The 24,842-nt window shown below is 34.7% G+C and overlaps 2 protein-coding genes across 2 annotated transcripts in view; one reads left to right on the forward strand and one right to left on the reverse strand.

Moving 5' to 3' along the window:
* The first annotated feature begins 323 nt into the window (after positions 1-323).
* On the forward strand, positions 324-6,497 carry LOC126808661 (ubiquinone biosynthesis protein COQ4 homolog, mitochondrial). Its single transcript, XM_050533584.1, has 6 exons — positions 324-501; positions 1,509-1,658; positions 2,757-2,853; positions 3,738-3,840; positions 4,800-5,023; positions 5,726-6,497. Exons 1-6 carry the CDS (start codon positions 360-362, stop codon positions 5,916-5,918), a joined length of 909 nt encoding a protein of 302 aa, XP_050389541.1. The 5' UTR covers positions 324-359; the 3' UTR covers positions 5,919-6,497.
* Positions 6,486-24,842, reverse strand: part of LOC126808627 (ribonuclease 3) — a 29,014-nt gene continuing 10,657 nt past the window's right edge. The window contains exons 9-25 of the mRNA XM_050533514.1: positions 24,447-24,616; positions 23,544-23,668; positions 22,755-22,883; positions 21,961-22,039; positions 21,000-21,107; positions 20,355-20,493; positions 18,744-18,864; positions 17,336-17,435; positions 17,026-17,128; positions 16,309-16,481; positions 14,771-14,874; positions 13,162-13,267; positions 12,348-12,489; positions 10,326-10,408; positions 10,035-10,141; positions 9,551-9,696; positions 6,486-8,888 (exon numbers count right to left, since the gene is read on the reverse strand). Coding sequence (XP_050389471.1) covers positions 8,734-8,888; positions 9,551-9,696; positions 10,035-10,141; positions 10,326-10,408; positions 12,348-12,489; positions 13,162-13,267; positions 14,771-14,874; positions 16,309-16,481; positions 17,026-17,128; positions 17,336-17,435; positions 18,744-18,864; positions 20,355-20,493; positions 21,000-21,107; positions 21,961-22,039; positions 22,755-22,883; positions 23,544-23,668; positions 24,447-24,616 — 2,090 coding nt within the window. The 3' untranslated portion in view covers positions 6,486-8,733. The remainder of the gene's footprint in view (positions 8,889-9,550; positions 9,697-10,034; positions 10,142-10,325; positions 10,409-12,347; positions 12,490-13,161; positions 13,268-14,770; positions 14,875-16,308; positions 16,482-17,025; positions 17,129-17,335; positions 17,436-18,743; positions 18,865-20,354; positions 20,494-20,999; positions 21,108-21,960; positions 22,040-22,754; positions 22,884-23,543; positions 23,669-24,446; positions 24,617-24,842) is intronic.

The raw sequence follows: 24,842 nt of genomic DNA on the forward strand, positions 1-24,842 counted from the left end.
TTGTAAACAGAAACATGTGCATCTTCCGGTTTAAAAAAGGTCAAAGAGGGCTTGGGAGATGTTTCACCCCATTAAAATGTCTGTTGACAATCTTCCTCTATTTCCTTTATTTAATTGGCCTTTTTCACCAACTAATCAAATCAATCCAATATTATGTTTCGGGTCGATAAATACCTATCGGGGCAATATAATTAATATCTTTGAACTAAAACAACAATTCCTGCATTTAAGAACCGTTGTCGTTAAATGGGATAAAACGTCTCATTTGTTGGTGTGAAACATCTACAAATGAAAAATTTAATACGCGTTTTGGAAATCGAGACTACAGTTACGCCTGGATGATCTGACACGTCTTAGAAATGAATTCGTTTACTACTATTTATAAAACTCTTAATTACTCAAAGTATTCATATTTCAGAAGGTTGAATTTAATGCAGGTTTGTAAAAGTAGAGTGACGAGACACCGAGGTCTTGTAACATATTCCACCGATGTCAAAGAAGGTTTGTTATTCTAAATTACATCATTCAAGTAACTTTGTAAACAGTAGAAGGGAGAAAACTCCAGTTTATGATAGGATGCAGACCACTTCTAATTTTTGCATTTAATCCAAGCTGACTCACAAATTCATAAATTTAACATTTCATAAATAAGACAGCAAAACCAAAATATCAGCAGTAGATAAACTCCCGCTTTGATTTAATCACATTGAGAAGGGGCATCAAAAGTTTTACCCAGTACTTCGCTAAAAACATTGAGATACTGTGATGTGTTTGTTTTTAGCAACGATTGGATGCCTTTAGTTTCACCTGGCGAACTTAATTTCTACCAATGCATGTAACGTCTGAAAAATTAGTTAATTTCACCCTATTGGGATTGAGTAAATATATCCAGCTCAATATAGTTAAATAACTTTCATTTATCTGCAAGTAAAGTTAATCAATCAATGTTTCTAACAGAATTGATAAGGCTATTCTTGCGACCTATAAAGGATTTCCTACTTTTCGCATATTTTGATTGGCCGACGTTGTTACATGACATTCAGGAAATAACTAGATGTCAATTTAAAAAATGTCTGGTAAAGCCAGAAATTATCGCTTCGATTTAAAGGAGATGGTTTGTAACCGTGTTAGGTTGGATTATTAATTGTAGTTGGATGTGGTAGAAATGTAATAAATAACAATTGAAGAAAAAATTGACCGTTTTGCTTTTTGAAGCCCGATCTGATTCGCATCTGGGTTTTGCAAGGTAAAACTACATAGTACCATCTCTTATCTCGAAACACGGAGGGTTGTGAAATAAGGTTTCTTATCAAGCGACAACTGACTTGTTCATACATATATCAGTTGCACAGGATGCTGAATGTTGCGAAATTTTTAATTCCTCATAACTTTAAAAATACTGAATGGAACTGAACCATTTTTGGAACAGTTTTCCTTTTAGAGATTCAACTTTAGTTGTTTACAAGGGATTAAAAATGATTATTTTAAAAGGAATTGTGTATTTATAGAGAATGAAGAGATGCATACAGATTCAGAAGACAGTCACCACCCAGGTTATGACTATTTATATTCAGGCCATATTCCCACTACAAGGTTTCAGAAAACTCTGTTAGCTATTGGTTCAGGGATTACAGCTATAGTAGATCCAGCAAGAGATGGTGAGTTTAATGGGGAAACTCTACAGGGGACTGGAACGTAAAAGCAGCCAGGCATCCACCACCTAGTTGATTGGCCCAGATTATTCATTAATATTGGTTCGTCTGAGAAGAGTCTAAATGTTGGTTATTCACTACTAATTGCAAGTCTCGTGTCTGGGTCTATTCATAACTTTATTGGTTTTGATCCAGCCTTGTGGTCCATTTGTACCATTGGTCCCAGCCCAGCAGGCTTGCCCAAATGCCCATATGGTCAGTATGATGAAACTTCTGACGTTAATGATAAGTTGATTGATTTTCTTATCATTTGTTGTATTATGTGCTGCCAATTTGGATTTCTTATGCCAAGTTTCTTGTAATCCATTCACTTAATCTGATATATACGTTTGTTTGTGATTTCTGCGTATTGTGTCTTTTTCCGTAGTTTTAGTTTGTGTAATTATGTGTGGTGCAGTCCCCCTGCACTTACTATTACAGATCAGAGTTCTTCAAAAAAATTTTTTAGGAAAAACTCTATCGTAAATAAAAATTGCAGATTTAATACATGGATTATGATCAAACATATAAAAGCATATAAACGTGATACAGGGACAGAGTTCTTGATAGAATTTCCTGAAACTTGATGGGACGGCTGATTATATAGGGTAGGTCTTTAAAGGGACAATAACACTCTTGCTGGCTTGACAGCTCCAGAAAATAAAAAATAGCCTTATTCTAAGTACTAGATGTGTTAGTGTCCTACCTGTTGTGTAAATTATCCATTAAAGCCTATTTTACTTGTCCAAAGGGTTCAAAAATATTTTTAAATCCAAGTTACATTTGAAAAGCTTTACCTTAGGCTTTTCAAATCATAGTTGAATTTTTCCAATTTTTTAAATTAGGTGTGTTAAGATAAAATTTGTATCATCAATTAATTGGAATATTGTAAAATAGTACAATTTGTTGACCAAAATAAAGATTGGGACATATTATTCAGTTACAACAAGAGTGGTATTGAGCCTTTAAGGGAAAACTACTTCAGATTTCAAGCTCACATATAGTAGTTTTTCTAAAAGGAAGAGTTGTCAGCGAGTTAAAAAATAATTAATTTCTTTTTTACAGACATGGTGAGCGCATTTGGAGAAACAACAGGATATTTTGCATTACAACGATTAAGAGAGAAAATGTTACAGGATCCGGTTGGTCGACAAATTTTAGAGTAAGTTTCGGTCCACAATATTAAGGTTAAATATAGTACATGTAATCATGACTCCATTTGCCCTTGTCAGTGGTGCAAGATGGATGGCCTGACAAGGACAGCTGTCGAGTCGTTTGGATGGGATGAAAAATGAGGTCCCGTTTATACATTGGCATGCACATAAAGGAACCCTTGGCAGTTGGAATTCGATATAAGAGTGGGCTGCCCGGGAAAAATTTCCCTCATAGCACACTGTATGGCATATGCCCGTCTTCATTAGCCCAGTCGGAGCAGAACAGTAGGACAGTAAAACCCATTTCGTTTCATTTCATTTTTGACTCCACTTGTCTTTGCAATAACAACCACCTGCAAAGACCCTATTAGCTATATTTGTACGTTTTACTATTTCATTTAGATTCTTGGGGTTACTGCAGCTTTAATTGATTTACATCCGCAAGGTTACTGTAGGTTTAATATTATTTTGAGAATTATTATAATAACTTAAGCAGGTCTTTCTTTAGGCCTGAAATGTTTTCTAAATTAGACCATAATTAGACATTAATTAACTTATAAAGACCATAAACAACTCTCTATATCATCGCTAGCCTGTAATATTTACTGGATTAGGATCCAATTTGCTGCTCAACTTTACTTCATGATTAAACCATGAAAAGGATAATCAAGAGTATTTTTTTATCTTACCAACTTTAGTAATGATGATCGATGCTAGGCTGAAAATTTAATCCCTAAATTCTCGGTTCAGAGTGGACCAATTTGACAGAAATTTTCAGCAAATTTCCTTTATATTATCTAGGTTTTAACTATTACAGTGAGAACTGCCAGCTCTTTATCTAATCTCCCATAATGTATCTTTAATTGTTCAATATGATACCATGTTATTGCAGAGAACGGCCAATATTAAATTCATCAACTTTAGATATAGAATATCTTGGAAGTTTACCAGAGAACACATTTGGAAAACACTACTGGAATTTTCTAAACAAAAATGTGAGTCTACAATTCAAATATATAATCATTTCTAGGCCAGGGAATTATTAAAAATTTAATTCAATGGTAAAGTTACTAAATGGTTAGGAAGTTGGTGTTTGAGTGGTCTAATATGTGTGCACTTTAGATCAAAAGGTCTGGCATTGAATCAAGTGGCATGGTTGTACCTTGACAAGGAGTAAGACCCCATAAGTTTCTTCCTAGTTCCAAAGGCTCCTTAATGTGTTAGTCCCAATATGACCCAGTTAGTCTCTCCAACTTAATGGTAAAGATACGAAGTAACTATTTTTTTCACAGTGACATGTGGTTCATAAGGAGCTGAGAAGAACCTGGTTCTTATTTGTCATGGATTAGTGTTCGAAGGACCGGACAACGAAAATGTGCCTAGTAGTTTGGATGGTGTAAAAAAAAAAAAAAATAGACCACCATAAGCTGGATTAAAATTAACCAAATTATGAATAGATCTAGGATACCTTGATGCTTTGATAAAAGTGCGACCTTAAACCTCATTTCTTTTCCTTGTGGCTTTTGGCAAACTTTTCTTTCTCAGAGAGAGGGAGAGAGAGAGAGATTTCAGTGGGAGGAAACCAGAGGAAGAAACCCAAGAGGTTGGACAGGCAATTGCAGGGAATCGAAATCACTCTACTTGACTCAATAACAAACTTTATGATGCAAGGTGCAGTCCTTAACCATTTGACCACCCAACCCCAGTTTCTCAAATGAGCAACATACTAATAGGTAGACAAAAATCAAAGCAAAGCAGACTAAAATAAAACACTGTTCTCCAGGAAAAAATGTTACCCTTCTCATTATAACCATCGAAGAAAAATTTACCATATGTTAGTTTCATAATGAACAAAGTATTGTGTTGATGTGATGTTAAAATTTGTTCAAACCAATACTTTATTTTCATCTTAATTACAGAGGTCGTTTAAAACTAGAAGTAATTATATTTACAGGGTTTCTCACCGGATGCCAGGCTTCCGGTCCAGTTTGTAGATGATGAAGATCTTCAGTATGTTATGTTACGTTATCGACAGATTCACGATTTATTCCACACAGTTCTTGGAATGCCGCCACACATGCTCGGAGAAGTTATTGTAAAAATGGTAGAAACCTTTCAAACTGGGTTACCAATGTGTGCTTTAGCGGCCATGTTTGGACCAGTTAGATTAGGACCTGTGTAAGTATAACATCTTTTGGTAGTTTTTTTTAACTTAAAAATGACTAGTTTTAGGGGTGTTCCCTCGGTGTTTTACACCAGAATTCCAAAAAATTCTTAGAGGACTGCAATTGCTTTAAAGACGGACGGTCGTTTGTACCCACAGACCCATTGTTCTGGCACTCTGGTTATCGTAATTCATAAGTATAGTATTTAAAGATACATTATGGGAGATTAGGTAAAGAGCTGGCAGTTCTCACTATAATAGTTAAAGATAGGTTGTCAGGCAATGAAACATACGCCCACAGCAGCTAAGTCGTCCGAGCAGTCAACAAGAGTTGTCGCATATTTTTTCTATTGTCGGTAATGAAGCATTTATAATACACTAAAATCTGATTACGAGTAACAACTCATTGAGTAATTATCAGAGAATCATTAGAATTTGTTTGGTTTCTATAAAGTTCTGTCCCATGTTAACGTTTAGTATACGAAACATTTAATATCATGGATGTAGCTGTTCGCAGATTAGTGACGACATCGAGAGTTGATTATGGTCTGGATAAGTTAATTAATGTCTAGTTAATAATTTAGAAAACATTTCAGGCCTAAAGAAAGACCTGCAATAGGCAGATTTAATTCTTGCATAATGTATGTTTAAGAGGTAATTCGTAAACACTGTGGTAATGAATAACCCGGTCTTTTCATTTGTTCTTTCTTTTTTAGTCATAGACAGAAATATTTTACTACCTATCTGCCATGGGCTATAAAATGTGGTTCGAGTGCCAAATTTTTAATGGCTGTGTATTACGAGAAACATTGGGAACAAGACTTACAAGAGTTTCGTCGTGAATTAAACATCATTGAACCTCCGCCAGGCATTGGTAGGAAAAAGAAAAATACAGAAAATTCATCTTGATGACAATCATAATTGCATTTGTCATCTTTAAAAGAAGAATTATTTAGGAATGGCTGATTGTATGGGTTGACTCCATGGAACAAAGGTTACGACAAATATTTGAAATTAAAATTTATAAGCAAAAATAGGCATATCAGTCATGTTTGGTGTGATAAACAATAGCAAACATCCTTGTGTCTATTGAAATTTGATTTTCAAGAATGTTCTAAGCAGAGGCGGATCAAGGCTCTGATGGGCCCTAGACAGCTCACGAGATATCATATCACTTGAAAATACAGAAAAACTGTTCGGTAAGATTCAAATTTCAGTAATCCACTCAACACTATTTGTAACATAATTACTGATTTCCATGCAAACTGTGATATGTGTTGAAAATTTTGCAATTGAACCTAATTTTACTTGCTCAAAGCCTATAATAGTGTATCAATTGTAGTCGTGAATAAGAATTATCATGGCTACAAATATTGCAGCTATATGTTCCTCTGCCTAGAAGTGTCAATCGGCCTGAATAATCCCCTGCCTGTGTTTTGTTATTGATTGTTGATCCAGTCACAAGAATAAAACATGTTTTACCAAGAATTAATAAATTTCTTTCTTTCTTATGATCTTTTACAAATGAAATTTCAGATCAAGACAACCACTTTTGTAATCTAATAATCAATTTATAGATCACTCCAAACATCGAAGCCATGCTCAGTGGCCAAGTCAATCTGATTAAAATGCAGATCTATATTTTGTTTCGTTTTTATATTTTCAATAGCCGACACTACATGAAGATCTGATCAGTTGTTTTGGGAGGTCGCGTCAGAGATCATACGAGTGGCTTTTGACCCTATGACATCAGATATTTGATTAACCAATCAGCATTGATGTTTCTAGTGGATTACCCAGAGTTCCGTGCACCTCATGCCAAAAGCTTGTCGTAACAGACCGTTTCATTGGCTAATTGCTCACATCATCCAGAACACGTCAATGATAACAACTCTTCCAGATCCTAGTGTAGCAAAGACAAGTAGAACAAAATTCTGAACTATAGAAAACAAAACGAAATAGGATCTGTGTTTTAGTCTGATTGTGGTCGTGTGTACCACAGTCACATGAAACATACAAGCTATTTGACATAGACGGAATAGATATCGATGGGAGGGTTTTGGAATGCTACAAATGACATGCTGTTGTGAAATGGCCTTTCATTTAATTAAATGAAATGTTTATATAATACAAATGAACTGAAATTTTACTAACAAATAAATAGGTGTAAAATATAGCACTATAGTATCACTAAATCTACTTCACATGTATGCAATTGAACACAGATACAAAATCATTTACACTTGATATTCACATACAAAAGGTCATTTTATATATCTATACAAACAGTGACTTGAAAAATGATACAGTACAACAATACAAAGAGTCATTTCATATAACAATACAAATAGTCACTTTATATAACCATACAACTAAGTCATTGTGTATTACCATACAAAAAGTTACTTTATAACCATACAAAAAGTCACTTTATATAACTATACAAACTGACTTTATATAACCATACAAAAAGTCACTTTATAACCATACAAAAATACAAAAAGTCACTTTATAACCTTTCAAAAGGTCACTTTATACAAAAAGTCACTTTAAAACCATACAAAAAGTCACTTTATAACCATACAAAAAGTCACTGTATAACCATACAAAAAGTCACTTTATATAACCATACAAACTGACTTTATATAACCATACAAAAGGTCACTTTATATAGCCACACAAAAAGCCACATACAAAATGACATTGACTTCAAACTATAACCATTCAAAAAATCACTTGATATAACTACAGAAAGTCATAATCCAATTTACACAATTTTTCCACTGGACATCAATGATTGTATAACATTGTTTTGTCAGGCACAAAACCTCTGGTGCCTGTCATTTTGTTGATGTTTTTTATTGATATTATTAATACATGTCGGGTACTATTTTATTAGTGCCTGACATTTTGTCAGGTACATCTAAAACCGTTATTTCCAGGCCTGGAATATATACCATAATACATGTATGTATCCAAAATATAAAACAATTAAATAATACACTTTATAATACAAAAAAAAAAAGATCTTAATTAAATGGAGCACTAAATATAAATTTGAAATATTATCCTGATTTTCATATGAAACACATGTACTCATATAAATATATGAGTTTGAAACTAGCACTAGGAACCTTTATGGATTTCCAACAAAATTAGTTATAACTTAAACTGATTGTCAGATCTTGGTGTCCTGCAAGGAAATGTTGTAATTTAACAATAAATTACTATTCCATTTCTAATGTGCAGAAAATACTGTGATCAGTGCAATTCATATTAAACTCTTTAAACATTCGATCCAATCAAGGGCAGGTTATAAATATTGAGTGAAAGCCACATTTGTATCGAATAGAGGAAGAACACAATCATACTTAATTTCACGACCATTTCAAGATGGCACATAAAAACTGACACTGTCCAGAATGATTCATAGCAAAAGGGAGATGAGGTTTACCATCCATTTGATATAAACCAATTTCAATTTTAGCAGTGGGAGGAAACAAGAGGCCCAGAGAAAACCCACGAGGTTAGGTGGGCGATCCATCTCCTTGTCACATACAAGCTTGGGATCAAAACCATGACACTTGACTCATTAACAGACCTTATGATCTACAGTGCACACGTCAGACCCCTTGACCACCCCCAAGCAAGAGACAAATAATAATCATAATAGTCTCAGTGAACGAGAACAAAAATTATCATGGAATGAAAATGGTTTCTTGTCCTATTTTCTGCGCACACTACTTCTAGATCTGGAACGTTTCCTTGACGACGGACTTGATTCACTGGAAGAATCACCTCGGCCATCTTTCAATCTGGAGAAGTTTCTGTGACGACTTTCCAAAAATCTCTTTTGGTGGATTATTATCGGGAAAAGCTCTGGAAAAAATTTTTTTTAAAAAATATCTGGTGTTAAAAGTTTCAGATACATGTAATATGCAGACTACTGGTTTTTAACAATAAAGCAATAGTAGCTATATCCTAGAAATACCTAATTAATCCATAGCTACATGGACCCCCCAACTCCGACTAGGCTAATGAAGACTAGGCTAATGAAGACGGGCATGTACAATACAGTGTGCTATGAGGGAAATTTTGCCCAGACAGTAGCACTACAACCTACACTTATATCAAATTTAGAGGTTGGGTGTTCTATCCCTGCATTTGCCGAGAAAGTTCATCCAGATTTTCCGGCGTGGTTTCCCCTTGTCAGTAATGCAGGACTGAGGGCCTGACAAGGACAGCTGTCTAGTCCTTCGAATGAGACAAAAAAACGAGGTCCCATGTATATATTGGAATGCATGTAAAAGATCCCCCTGGCGATAGTGCCGCTGCCCAGGCAAAATTTCTCTCATAGCACCTGTATGGCGTATGCCCGTCTTCATTAGCCCAGTATAGGAGCAGAACAGTAGGACGTTAAACCCCATTTCATTTTATTTCATTTATATCAAATTCCAACTGTCAATATACAGGAGCAAGCTTTAGCACTGACCTTGTGTAATATTTTATATAGATTTAACCTATAAAAAACCTGTGCCTACCTTGTCTTACATTCATAGCATTTGTAGCAGCTGACATTTCTGCTTGTTGTATACTGTGACCTTGACCAGTAGCTAACCTTTCACCCCGGAAGTAAACAGCTACCACATACATCCTGGTATTCGTAGGACCTTTAGATTCAATGACCCTATTAAAAAATAAGACTGGATTAATAATCACAGCTGAATTCCATTGCATAGGTGAAGATTCCTACTTTCAATGTGACGGGACGGAATTCTTTGATACTTAGTTGCAATATGGTCAATTCGGAATGTTCTTGACTGACAATCAACCACCACTTTGGTATTTCAAAACAAAAGGCAATGAATCAATTTAATGATATATTTCCTCAACAGCTGTGATCGAAAATAGCCTGGAAAACAAATTCATACAGCTGAGATAAATCTATCCATAGTTGCTATTATATGTACTACACTTACAAGACGATGAATTAATATTTTAATGATGTGATAATCTAACACTTACTTGTAGACTGGAATATCAGGTTCCCCACCATCTAATTCCCGTAATGTTAAACAACATTGTTGTAACTGAGATTTGGGATCATTCCAATCTTGATTCAGAATAAAATCCTAAAAGCAAAAAAGAAATTAATAAATTTTCTACAAATTATCACTGAAAGTCAATACATGTACTTACAGATGCATTAAGAAAAAGCTAATTTTGCCTATTACTGGTCTTTATTTGGCTTCAAATGTTGTATAAACTATTATTTTAACAAAAAAATAAAAAAATTTTGTTCCTAAAATAATTTACCTGTAATCGTGGGAAGAAACAAACATCACAGAAAACACGACAATAATCTAAATCTTTATCAACATAAAATGCTCCAATAAATGCTGAAATAAAAAGATTAAAAGTTGAAATTATATTTTACCATGTCTGTTTTGAAGGAATTATTAAGATTGCAGGCCAGTGTAAATAAAGGTCAGAGTGTTGTATTGAAACCATTTGTCTTATAGGGTGCAAGGTATGATACTAAGGGCATTAGGTAAGATTAAAGTAGCTAAGTCTCTAACTCAATATCATCTAAAATCTTCGACATTGAAAACACGATTTCTTTGTCGATTTAAATCAACATTGATGTTGTGATCTTACCGGGAAAAGATGGCCCTCTGATATCCAATATTTAAGACAAAATAAACATTTTACAATTGGTACACGAATCGTGTACCATAATGCGTTTCAGCGCTATTTGTAATAAGGGACTCGAAAAACGAGGCTAGGCATATTCCACAAGTCGCATGTCAAACGGTGACGCTATATTCTTATCTGGAGAGCATGCCCAATAAATACTATCGGCTTAGACTGGAATAACCAGAAGCTAGAGATTGAGATTCAATTGAGAATACTGGTGTATGTCGCCGAACCTAACTGATTAGAAATTACAGTAAAAACAGAAACGATTGAATGTAAATCAATTTATATACATTCATATTACATTATTGTATGCGTTGCAACCCATTTGTGTCAATTTCTAGGTCCCAAATATTAGCGACTTAGCTCCTTTAAATAAAGAGTTCTCGCTATAATAGGTAAGAAATAGATAATAAAAAGAGAATATGTTGAAAATTTCAAACAAATTACTTCCCTCTGAGTTATCACAGTCAGAAGGACATTGTAGCCTTGATTGTCATTGCTACCACTGTTAAGATAATAAATGGACACACCATCAGAGTTGATTTATATAACATTTAAGGCCTAAATAAAGAACAGCAATGGGCAGATTTAGCTTTTGCATAGTGTGTGTTAAACATTTAAAAAAACAGAGGTGACGTCATCCTTGATGTTGGTGTATCATTATTTCAAATTTATTTGATAATTTGTGGGAGGGAACTGGAGGACCCGAAGATATCCCATGGGGTTTGGCAGGTGACCCTACTCCATGTCACGTACAAGCTTTGGGATCAAACCACAACCCTTCACTTATTGACAGGCCTTATGATCTAAAGCGTACATGCTAGGCCACTCGACCAGCTAATCCCCCATATTTTTGAGATTCAATATTTATAAAGTAATTTTTTTCACATTTGTTCAATATCAAATCTTTGTTTAAAAATTCGTAAAAATTATTTAAATTCACCCAAAATCATCTAATTTGTACTCGTATCCAGTTTAAAGCTGACTGATTAATTTTGATAATGAGTGTCCAATTTACCATTTTAATTTCCTGACCACTGTTCAAAAATTAATCAACAATCAATTGGGTTGTTTATTTTTTAAGAGTGATCAAGAAATTAAATGCTTGTAAATTGGACACTCATTGTCAAAATTGAATGGTCAGTTTTAAACTGGAATGAAATGAAATGGAGTTTAACGTCCTACTGTTCTGCTCCTAACCTGGGCTAATGAAGACGGGCATACGCCATACAGTGTGCTATGAGGGAAATTTTGCCCGGACAGCGGCACTACGGCCTACTCTTATATCGAATTCCAACTGCCAAGGGATCTTTTACGTGCACGCCAATGTGTACACGGGACCTCGGTTTTTCGTCCCATCCGAACGACTAGACAGCTTTCCTTGTCAGCCCCTCCGTCCTGCATCACTGACAAGGGAGAACCACGCCGGAAAATCTGGATGAACTTTCTCGGCCAATGCAGGGATCGAACACCCGACCCGTTTTAAACTGGACACAAGTACAAATTAGATGTATTTTTGTAATTTTACACGATTATTGAGAATTTTTAAACAAGGATTTGATATTGAATGAATGCGAAAGAAATCAGTGCTAAATAAACAAGATTAAACGAAACCCTGATTACAGTGTTCCAACAAACCTTCCAGTAAATCAGCCTTTTCTTTAGTTTTAAGTAGTCCTTTATCACGGATATGTCTGTCATATATAACATACTCTGTCATACCCAGATCATCACACACAATAGACTGCGTACGATTATTAACTAAAGAACTCCGTAATAACTGAAATATACAAAACAATCATCCTTTATATAATATGAGTTTCTATCCAATGGTAAAAAGTTGAGTTTAACCCTTTATATCAAAAAGGCCATTATATATTACCAATGGTAACAAGTTGAGTTAACCCTTTATATAAGAAGGCCACTATATATTACCAATGGTAACAAGTTGAGTTAACCCATTATATCAGAAAGGCCATTATATATTACCATGGTAACAAGTTGAGTTAACCCATTATATCAGAAAGGCCATTATATATTACCATGGTAACAAGTTGAGTTAAACCATTAGCACTTGACCAACTGAAACTAAAGCTCCCTTTAGCATCGTAATACTCGAGAATCACATGAATAGATGTGAACACATGCCAGTTGGTTTCAGGCAATCTAGGTATATATTGATTGAAATACGGATAGTTGGGGGGGGGGGGGAGAGTCATGGCAATTGTGAGGTCATGAAGTGGACATTTTGCATTCAAATAATAATGTAAGAGTGGCCTTTTGCAGTTAATGGTAAGATATCAACTTTTAGTAAATGGATCAAAATGGTTGGAAGGGTGGTGGGTCGGGAGAGGGTTGGAGGGAGACATGGTGGGTAAGAGTTAGTGGTTATGGAAATGGCCATTCTAGATTCACATTATGTCTGCTGAGAAAAACTATTTATGTTACTTACTGTTAAATGTCCTTCATGATGTTCAGGAAAATGTTTAAAGAGGTATTCAGAAGCTATTAACTGTAATACTGTATCACCTAAAAACTCTAATCTTTGATTATGACCCCTGTAAAATTATAACATATACTTTCTTTACATCATTTCTTTATCAGTCATCCATTAAAAGAGGGCTGCATTTCAAATCCTTTCATGCTTCATTTACATATGTTTGAAGCCATTGATCCCCATTTACATTTTTTGACAATTTTTCTCGACTTAAAGCTGAACTCTGATTACAAAACTATAGAAATAATTAAATAAGAAAAAGTTAACGCCCTAAACAACCCCCATACTTGTTTTTAATTTGTAGAACAAACACATTCAGTATATGCCGTGTCAAGCAAAGTGTGCACAGCGGTTAGCTAGTCAACTACCAATTACCTCCTGACTGATTGAAGCTTTTTCACTATCACTAATATAGGCTTACTAAAAATATTATTGCTACACAATTATTATGTCTGATCAGGTACATATTATTTTACGAATTAGACAAACCAGCGGCTGCCAGGCAGGATACGCCCACATTTTCGAGAGATGGATAGAGAACAAGCTAAAAAGAAAGTGATTTTCCGTACAATCAGATAAATCGGACAAAAATTATGACTTCTATGGGCTCCACAAGCTAAAATCGCTATTTTTCGTACAATCAGGGGCCATAATTCAGGAAGTTACAGTCCGATATGCGCGAATATCGAAAGGAACTGAGATCTTTGGGTTATAAACTTCCAATTCAAGTTTTAACAAAATCGAATAAAAATTGTGACCTCTATAGGGTCCACAACCTTGATATACCATATTTTTACGCTAGTTGAGAACGAACGGCGGCCATTTTGTCTGTCAATTTTGGGCCGATTTTCACGAAATTCGAACTCAGTCATCCTTAGGGTGTAACGGTGATATAATAATACGTTTCTTTAAATCGGATAAAAATTATGACCTCTATAGGGTCCACAAGCTAAAAATGCGATTTTCGTACAATCAGGGGCCATAATTCAGGAAGTTACGGTCCGGTATGCGCGAATATCGGAAGGAACCGAGTTTTCTGGGTTATAATCATACACTTTAAGTTTAAACTAAATTGGTTAAAAATTGTGACCTCTACAGTGTTCACAAGCTAAAAGTGTGATTTTTCGTACAATCAGGGGCCATAATCCATGAAGTTACAGTCCGATACATGCCAATATCGAAAGGAACCGAGATCTTAGGGTGATAAACCTATATTTCAAGTTTCATTGAAATCGGATAAAAATTGTGACCTGTAGACTGTTCACAAACAATTGTGGACGGACGGACGGGGGCAACGACAATATACGTCCACATGAAAATGTGGGCGTATAAAAAAGTCAACCATGATGTACTTTTGCTCTAAAAAAACCAGAAAAACTATTTTTTTTATTTAATTATTTCTGTAGTTTTGTAATCAGAGTTCAGCTTTAATTGAATAAAATTGAATAAAATTGATTATTTAACATTTCAATAAAGAAGTTTCATGTCGTAACTGAACACCAAATATTTACAATATTTATCCAGATCATGTCACAAATATTCAGATAATTATTGTATAACTTACAGTGTTAGATTGGTATATCCAACATTTCTAGGAGTAAAAGCTCGAGCTAACAGTCGAATATGATCAAACTCTACACCAATTGATTCTTCAAACATGAGTAATTTCTGAAATATAAAGATATGTTTATAAGTAAGAAATGCAGAAATTAATTCAGGGTGTGTTTCTTACAGGAGGACCGCACTACAGTGACTACACGCACAACAAAACAAACAAGACAAACCTGTGGACAAGACAAAGTATCATTATCTATTTTTAAAACACGCTTGAAGACGTATTTATTTAATATTGCTTTTAAATAATTGTTTTGTATTTTGTTTTATATCTATATCATATTTATTTAGACTTCTTCTAGGCCTTGGCTTATCTTTATTTTAATGTTTTTTAATTTATGTTCAATTTACAGTTACATTTTACATTACATATAATCATTTTATTGTAAAGCGCCCTTTAACATTTTTATGAAAAGGGCGCTATATAAATCTATGGTAATAATAATAATAATAATAATTATAACTACATAGATATTGCAAGAAATAAACAACAATTATCAACTTCGGTAAGTGGCATTTAGTAATTTTTCAATTACTAAATGTCAGATAAAAAAGTTCTGACACATCGATATGGAGACGGGTATACACCATACAGTGTGCTATGAGGGAAATTTTGCCCGGGGAGCGGTGCTACGGCCTACTCTTATATCGAATTCCAACTGTCAAGGGATCTTTTACGTGCACGCCAATGTGTACACGGGACCTCAGTTTTTCGTCCCATCCGAACGACTAGACAGCTGTCCTTGTCAGGCCCTCTGTCCTGCATCACTGACAAGGGGAAACCACGCCGGGAAATCTGGATGAACTTTCTCGGCCAATGCAGGGATCAAACACCCGTCCCAAATTGGTCGCAACACATATAATAATGTAATATGAATGTATATAAACTGGTTTACATTCAATCGTTTCTGTTTTTACTCTAATTTCTAATCAGTTATGTTCGGCACTCGAAAGCATTCTGGCACGCGATGCGAGTGTCAATTTTAAAATTTTCATTTTGTCATAAATATTGGATATCAGAAGCCCATATTTTCATGGTAAATAAAACAACATCAATGTTGATTTAAATTGACCAATAAGTTGTGTTTGCAATGTCAAAGACTATGGATGATATTAAGTTAGAGACCTGCCTCCTTTAACAGTTGGGGGGTGGATGGCCGAATGATTAGCACCTGCGTCATTGAATCAACTGGCGTTGGTTTCGATTCCCCGGTTGTACGTGACAAGGAGTAGGGTTGACTGTCCCACCTCATGGGTTTTCTCCAGGTCCTCTGGTTTCCTCCCACTGCTAAAGACCCCTAAGCACAAGCGAATTATTCAAATAAAATTGAATCAAGTGTTAGTCCCAAAATAACCTAGCTTGTGTTGATGGACATTGAACCCCATTTCTTTTTCTCTCTCTCCCTTTAACAGTTGAAAATAATGGTATATCACATTGCATGCCATATGCCAATCTTCAATAACCTGATTCCTTATTCATATTAATACCTGTAATATGTGACTAGATTCAATCCACTGTCTATCACCGTCTGGTTGATCTTCCTGTAGAGGATGATGGGGTACATCACGCCATGTAGCTAGTAACTCTGCGTCATCACCAAACAATGTTTCACCAAATATTCTATCCGCTAACTCTATACCACCATCTATAAATAACGCACCTAAAAAAACCAAACAACAAATAAAAAGAAATGAAATGAAATGGGGTTTTACGTCCTACTGTTCTGCTCTGGCTGGGCTAATGAAGATGGGCACAATATGCCATACAGTGTGCTATGATGGAAATTTTGCCCTGACAACAATGCTACGGCCTACTCTTATATCAAATTCCAACTGCCAAGGGATCTTTTACGTGTGTGACAATGTTTCCATAGGACCCCGGCTTTTTGTTCCATCCAAATGACTAGACAGTTAACACGCCGGAAAATCCTGATGAACTTTCTCAGCCAACACCCGGATCGAATTTGCGACCTCCAAGCTAGCGAGCCAGCGTCTTATTCACTTAACCACTGTGTGGCTGCCTACATAGAAATAACTTATGCTTACCCATAGCCATAAGAGCATAAATTAGTTGTGCTTACCCATGAATAGTATTTAATTAGTTATGCTTTCCCATGGATAGTATTTAATTGGTTACGCTTACCCATGAATAGTATTTAATTAGTTATGCTTACCCATGAATAGTATATAATTAGTTATGCTTACCCATGAGAGCTTCAAAACAATTAGCCATAGCATGTCTTAGATCATATTCATGGCATAAATCTGGTCCGTGAGCATACATCATAAATTCTTGTAAACGTAATTTCTGAAATATAAACAAAATGAAATGAAATGGGGTTTAACGTCCTACTTTTCGAGACCAACAGGACTAATGAGGACAGGCCTGTGCAATACAGTGTGCTATAAGGGAAGTTTTTCATGATAGTGGCACTATCTAGAGGCGAATCAAGAGGGGGGGGGGTCCAAAGAGTTGAGTCGTAAAACTTTATATGGGTTAATTAATTTGTTGTACCTTTGCTAGAATAGCCAGATGTTGATTTTGTACTATGGCTGTTCTGTATGTTGATAATCCTCCCTCTTCTAACCATGGAAACATATAAAATAGATGAACACTGCAAGAAGAAGAAAGACTGTGTATATAGTTTACACAAGATATATGTAGAACAATCACCATGTAACAACTTGTAATGTCCAACCATTACATACTAGGTTATTTCTGGACAAACATATAGTAACCTTATTTTTAGGACTAACATATAGTAACCTTTATTTCAGGACTCCATTCACTTTTTTTGAATTGTCATTATGTTTGTGTTTTCCTGAGTATGATGTCCTGTCCGTGTATTTGTTTTTGTGTAAATTTTGTGAGATGCAGTCCCCCTGCACTTACTATATAATAACACTATTTCAGGACTAACATATGGTAGCCTTTATTTCAAGACAAACATAAGGTAACCTTTATTTCAGGACTAACATATGACTAACATATGGTAATCTTTACTTCAGGACAAACATAAGGTAACCTTAATTCAGGACTAACATATGGTAACCTTATTTCAGGACAAACATATGGTAACCTTATTTCAGGACAAATATAGTAATCTTTATTTCTGGACAAATATATGGTAATCTTTATTTCAGAACTAACACATGGTAATCTTTATTTCAGGACTAACATATAGTAACCTTTTTTTCAGGACAAACAAGGTAATCTTTATTTCAGGACTAACAAGGTAATCTTTATTTCAGGACTAAAATATGGTAATCTTTATTTTAGGACAAACATACAGTAACCTTATTTCAGGACAAACATATAATAACCTTATTTCAGGACAAACATATAATAACCTTATTTCAGGACAAACATTTGGTAACCTTATTTCAAAGCTTTGCTTCATGTTGGGAGTCTTTAGCCACAGTGGGGAAACCGGAGGACTCAGAGAGAACCCACAAGGTTAGGTAGGCAACACTTCTCCTTGTTACATACAAGAGAGAAAGAAATGAGTTTTAATGTCCACTCAACACAAACTAGGTCACTTCAGGACTAACATGGTCCTAATTCAATTCAATAATTCTGTAGCGCGTAGGGAACTTTAGCAGTGGAAGGAAACCGGAGAAAAACCATGAGGTTGGACAGGTGACCCTACTCCTTGTCACTTACCAGCGGGGAATTGAAACCATGACATCTGACTCAATGGCAGACCTTATGATCAAACGTGCACGCGTTGACCATTCGGCCACCTACCCCACTTATTACATACAAACCTAGGGTCAAAATCATGGCTGTTGATTCAATTACACTCTAGAGAAGTAAAACATGCACATTAGATCATTTGACCATCCAACCATTTCATAAAAACATTCAAGGGAAGGATTATAATAGATATATTGTGAACAATTTATTATAGTTATGTATCTACCTTGATAAGAATTCGACCACTGCATCACCAAGGAATTCCAATCTTTCGTTGTGTGGAATCTCAGACAAGGTTTCTTCTCCTTTACCCATTCTAGACATAATATCAATTAATATATTTAAACCTAAAATAAATAATATCAATTAATATATTTAAACCTAAAACAAATAATATCGATTAATATATTTAAACCTAAAACAAATAATATCAATTAATATATTTAAACCTAAAACAAATAATATCAATTAATATATTTAAACCTAAAACAAATAATATCAATTAATATAACCTAAAACAAAAAAACAAATAATATCAATTAATATAACCTAAAACAAAAAAACAAATAATATCAATTAATATAACCTAAAACAAATAATATCAATTAATATATTTAAACCTAAAACAAATAATATCAATTAATATATTTAAACCTAAAACAAATAATATCAATTAATATAACCTAAAACAAAAAAACAAATAATATCAATTAATATAACCTAAAACAAAAAAACAAATAATATCAATTAATATAACCTAAAACAAATAATATCAATTAATATATTTAAACCTAAAACAAATAATATCAATTAATATAACCTAAAACAAATAATATCAATTAATATATTTAAACCTAAAACAAATAATATCAATTAATATATTTAAACCTAAAACAAATAATATCAATTAATATATTTAAACCTTAAACAAATATTAAAACTATATGAATATTTAAACCCAAAGGGTGGAGCAAGAGAGAAATGGGGTTTAACGTTCACTCGACACAAACTAGCTTATTTCGGGACTAACACATGGTTCAATTTTATTTCAAAAATGCGCTGGCGCGTATGGGGTCTTTAGCAGTGGGAGGAAATCGGAGGACCCAGAGAAAACCCACAAGGTTGGACAGGCGACCCTACTCCTTGTTACGTACAACCTGGGAATCGAAACCCCGCCAGTTGACTCAATGATAGACCGCATGATACAGCGGGTGCGTGCTAACCACAGGGTTGAGAAGGTGCCCCTATCTCCAAGCCATATACGCTCCCACCCATCACATCTTTGTAAATACTGAATGGAACTAAACCATTTTTTTGACTGGTATTACCTTTTCATTTTCAATTCATCATTTCTAAATAGTAAATGGAAATAAACCATTTTTGGATTGAAATTCATTTTAAAGCTCCAACTTCCACAATATTATTACTGTAACCCAGGTATCATTTAATTTTGTGTATTAACCATTCAATTTTGATAATGAGTGTTCAATTTACAAGCGTTTAATTTCTCGACCACTGTTAAATAATAAACAAATCAATTGATTATTGATGTATAATGATTAATTTTAAAACAGTGGTCAGGAAATTAAATACTTGTAAATTGAACACTCATTATCAGAATTAATCAGTCAGCTTTAAACTGGACACAAGTACAAATTAGATGATCTTGGGTTATTTAAAATGATTTTTAAGAATTTTTAAACAAAGATTAAACGGATGTGAAAGACATTAGTGCTAGATACACAAGATTAAATGATACCTGGGTTACAGTGGCTCAAAATGCCTTAAAAGACAATCAGCAGGTATTAGTGCCGATACGAAGAAGAAAACATCAAACCTCTTTTCCTGGTATTTTGCATGAGAACCTTTCTGCTACCATACTCAACTTGTCGTCTGCCAGCATTAGCCAGTGAATTACGAGCGTGATCAGGATTGGTGCCGTAATTAACTCTGTATGAGGTATGAGTTAAAGCCAACTGAAACAAATATTAAAGGGGCATTATGTAAAATTTAGATTAAGAGCTCGCTGGTCTAGCTATATTTCAAATATAGATAATGCAAATAATTAATAATAACACAATTCAATGATGATGAAGATCACTATTTCTCATGCCAAATTAGATACAGTGTATTATTTATGTCATAGAAATAAAACTGTTTAATATCACGATATTGATGTGGATCAAAATAAGGACCAAATCAATTTAAGAGTGTTTGTGTACCTATTGATAATATGTGTGATGGATAATTAAGAGTGACAGGTTAGTTACAGAAGTGACAAAACAAAAACACATAAAAAAGAATCGCGATACATCGAACCAGATTTTCACAATTCAATTACCCGAATCGTGAGAAGGTAAATCGTGATACATTTATTCAACGATATTTCAAAAAAAAATTTAATCATAATGAAAAAAATAATAATTTGGTGGTCAGTGTAAAGACCTATAAATATTGGATGTACCGAGAACAAGTCACTTACCTGTAATAAATATCTATCTTTAAATTTATAATTTATTTCTTTCTCCAGGACATAAAGACATTTGTGGAAACGTAGATGACCTAGTAAAACAGGTATCAACATCGCATGCTGAAAAATATAATAATCAAATTCATAGAGCTGACTTTATCTGGTAGCTCTTCTTCATATTTATAAATTTGATAACATGTGAGCTCCACATCACTGCCTCACTTTTCCAGCTGGGCAGGAAGATAGAAAGAACCAGGTTTAATGTTCACTCAAACTGGGTCATATTGGGACTAAGATATGATAATATGTTATATCAATATTTTGCTATAGGGGTTTAGACTTAAGAGGAGGGAGATGGAGGGAGGGGGAGACAGAGAGAGAGAGAGAGAAAAAGACAACTCTTCAGGCTTCAATGAGAAAGTGTGAAAAAGGCGTACAGGTGGATCTGAGTCATCCTGTTTCGCCCAAGTCGTAAGCTGGTAATAAAAATGCTTATTTAGACTCAAAACACCCAACTCTTATGACTATGTCGTTTAATACACATTGGAGATGTATGCTCTAATATTTTAATAAAAATCGGTGTGGAATGAAATGAAATGGGGTTTAACATCCAACAGGGTGTTATGAGCGAAATTTTGCCCAGACAGCGGCACTACGGCCTACTCTTTGTTTGAATTCCAGCTGTCAAGGGATCTTTTACGTGCACGGAAATGTATACACAGGACCTTGGTTTTTCGTCCAATCTGAATGACTAGACAGCTGTCCTTGTCAGGCTCTCCTCTCTGTCCTGCACCGTTGACAATGGGAAATCACGCCGAAAATGAACTTTGTCGGCCAACACTGGGAATGTACCCGCGACCTCCTTTGCTAGCGGACAAGCGTCTTACTCACTTAGCCACCATGGCTTCCTCGCCGCATAATGGCCACAGCCAATATGCATTAGGTTATATAATAGAAAGTATATCTGTCTCACCTGACTGATATCAGCTTTTAAACCTGTACAAATAAAACCCTCAGAACTTATCTCTACTGTAACTTCTCTCTTCATTGTACTAATTAATAAAACAATATAAATATAATTAAAATAATAATAATAATTAGACAAGGTGAAAATGAACACACACTAGTTTAGAGTGTGGAAAATCTATTCTTTGTATCCTCTTCTAAAATGAAATGAAATGGAGTTTAACGTCCTACTGTTCTGCTCTGACTGGGCTAATGAAGACGACATACACGATACAATGTGATGTGAGGATAATTTTGCTACGGCCTACTCTTATATAGAATTCCAATTGCCAAGGGTTCTTTTACATGCATGCCAATGTGTACACAGTGCCTTGTTTTTTTGTCCCATCCTAACGACTATATGTTGCCCCTTGTCATGCCTTCCATCCTACACCATGACAAGGGGGGGGGGACCACATTTTTGTGTGGTAAAGGTTGTCCATGGCTCATTTTCGAAACCACTCAAAACTACTATTCAGTTATAGACTGACTCAAACCACCCCAATCACAGAACAAGTAAATTAAACCATAGTACTAACTAAACCACTTTTGTAATTTTCAAACGATTTTTATCAATTATCAAATGATGTTTTGAAAGTAAACTATATGCATACTTTCTAGCGGTAAAAACTCTGTTTTAAGATACCAGTCTTACAGTGTATACAGTCCTTAAATAATTCACATTTATTCACGTCACATGCGGTTTGCGACACTAGTGGGAACAGATGCATAGAGTTTAAAATAATAAACAATATGTTTTACCTTTTGGTTCGTAATTCTTGTAAAGCTTGTTCTTTTAGATTGAGTTTTATTTTATCACTGGCGGAAACTTTTGGTTTACTTGATAACAGATGACGAAATTTAATATACTGTTTCCATAATCTCTGATATCTGTTATAAACAAAACATGACACATTTATAAACAAAACATGACACAGTTATAAACAAAACATGACACATTTATAAACACATGACACATTTATAAAAAACATGACACATTTATAAACACATGGCACATTTATAAACACATGACACAGTTATAAACACATGACACAGTTATAAACAAAACATGACACAATTATAAACACATGACACATTTATAAACAAAACATGACACAGTTATAAACAAAACACTATAACTTGGTTATCATGTAGCTGTGCTGTAGCCAGAGTTTCTCTAAGTAGTGTTGAGCAATTAATTAGTCTGTTAATTACTCAACACCTTTTGAGAAAATAAACACTTGTAAACCCAACACTCATTATCTAATCTAGACAAAATTTTTTAAACTATTCGACAGTAGAAACCAAATAGTTTTCTATGATTCTCAATGAACTTGAACAGTTCTCCAACAATGGTTTGAAACTAAACATTAAAACCAGAAACTCCTACTAAAACAGCACAACTACGTGATACCAGAGTTACAGTGCAATTTCAATAAATTTAAGCCATGGAAAATTTGATATATTCTGAAACTGCAAATGACGAACACAGACTTTAACAGTGAGTATACCTCAGTATAATTTGACAATCGTTTTGTGTCGATTACTTACGCTGGATCTCCTACATAACTAAGCTGTGCTGGACGGGAACCAAAGTGAATAATTAAAGGAAATGTTTTAACATCAGGATTTTCCTGTTTACGATCCAGTTGATCTATTCGAAGGGCACATGGACGCTGAAACAATAGAAATGAAATAAATTAAAAAACTTGATTCTGTCTCAAACAAATGTGTGGTTCAAGTGAGGTTCATCAAGTTGAATGACTGTTTCCGATCATCAACAGCTGAGAAATAACGCTTGATAGCAGAATGGCCCAAATAGTTGCTTTCGGCCCATGTTCTAAATTTTTAAAAATTTACTACTCAATGCTTTGGGAACGTTTCAAAAAATGTCCTGGTCAAGTTTCATCTAGCTCCGTTCAGAAACGGCTGAGAAGACAAAAGATAAATTAGTTATATAATGTTCAGTGCCATTTTTGTAAATGATAATTGTTTTTCATTTTGAGTGAAGCCTGTATTATTGCAGGCCTGGGACTGTACTGCGCAGTGGATGCTTACGACTTGCCACCAGAACCATTAACTTGATTTGATATTTTGTTGTTTATTTCTTTCAATATCTGTGTAGTTTGTCTTGTCCACAGGTTGTCTTATTGGTTTTGTTTGTGTGTAGTGCAGTTCTCCTGCACTTACTGTTATAAAGACAGAGAGAGACAGAGAGATGGGGTTTAACGTCCACTCAACACAAACTAGGTAATTTCAGGACTAACATATGGTTCAATTTTATTTCAATAATTCGATTGTGTGTAAGGGTCTTTAGTAGTGGGTGGATATCGGAGGACCTAGAGAAAACATAAGATTGGATGGGCTACCCTACTCCTTGTCAGGTACAAGCAGGGAATTGAAACCACACCACTTGACTCAATGAAAGACCTTCTGATCCAATGTACAACCTACCTTGCCTGGGTAGAAGACAATCATCCCACGATGAGCATCTATAAAGTTTTGCCAGTCACTAACATCTAGTTCTAGTAACCGTGGCAACTTGACAGGATCTATTAATAGTTTGGAACTTTTAATCAGGAATGACAAAACTTCATTCATAGATAAAACTTCTTTACCATTTTCTACAAAAAAAAATTTCAAATATATGAATGGAGGGAAAAAAGAATGAAATGAAATAGGGTTTTGTTCTGCTCCAAACTGGGCTAATGACGACGGGCATACGCCATACAGTGTGCTATGAGGGAAATTTTGCCCGGACGGCACCGCGGCCTACTCTTATATCGAATTCCAACTGTCAAGGGATCTTTTACGTGCACGCCAATGTGTACACAGGACCTCGGTTTATTG

The sequence above is a fragment of the Patella vulgata genome, chromosome 1, assembly GCF_932274485.2.
Source record: "Patella vulgata chromosome 1, xgPatVulg1.2, whole genome shotgun sequence".
Classification (NCBI taxonomy): domain Eukaryota; kingdom Metazoa; phylum Mollusca; class Gastropoda; family Patellidae; genus Patella; species Patella vulgata.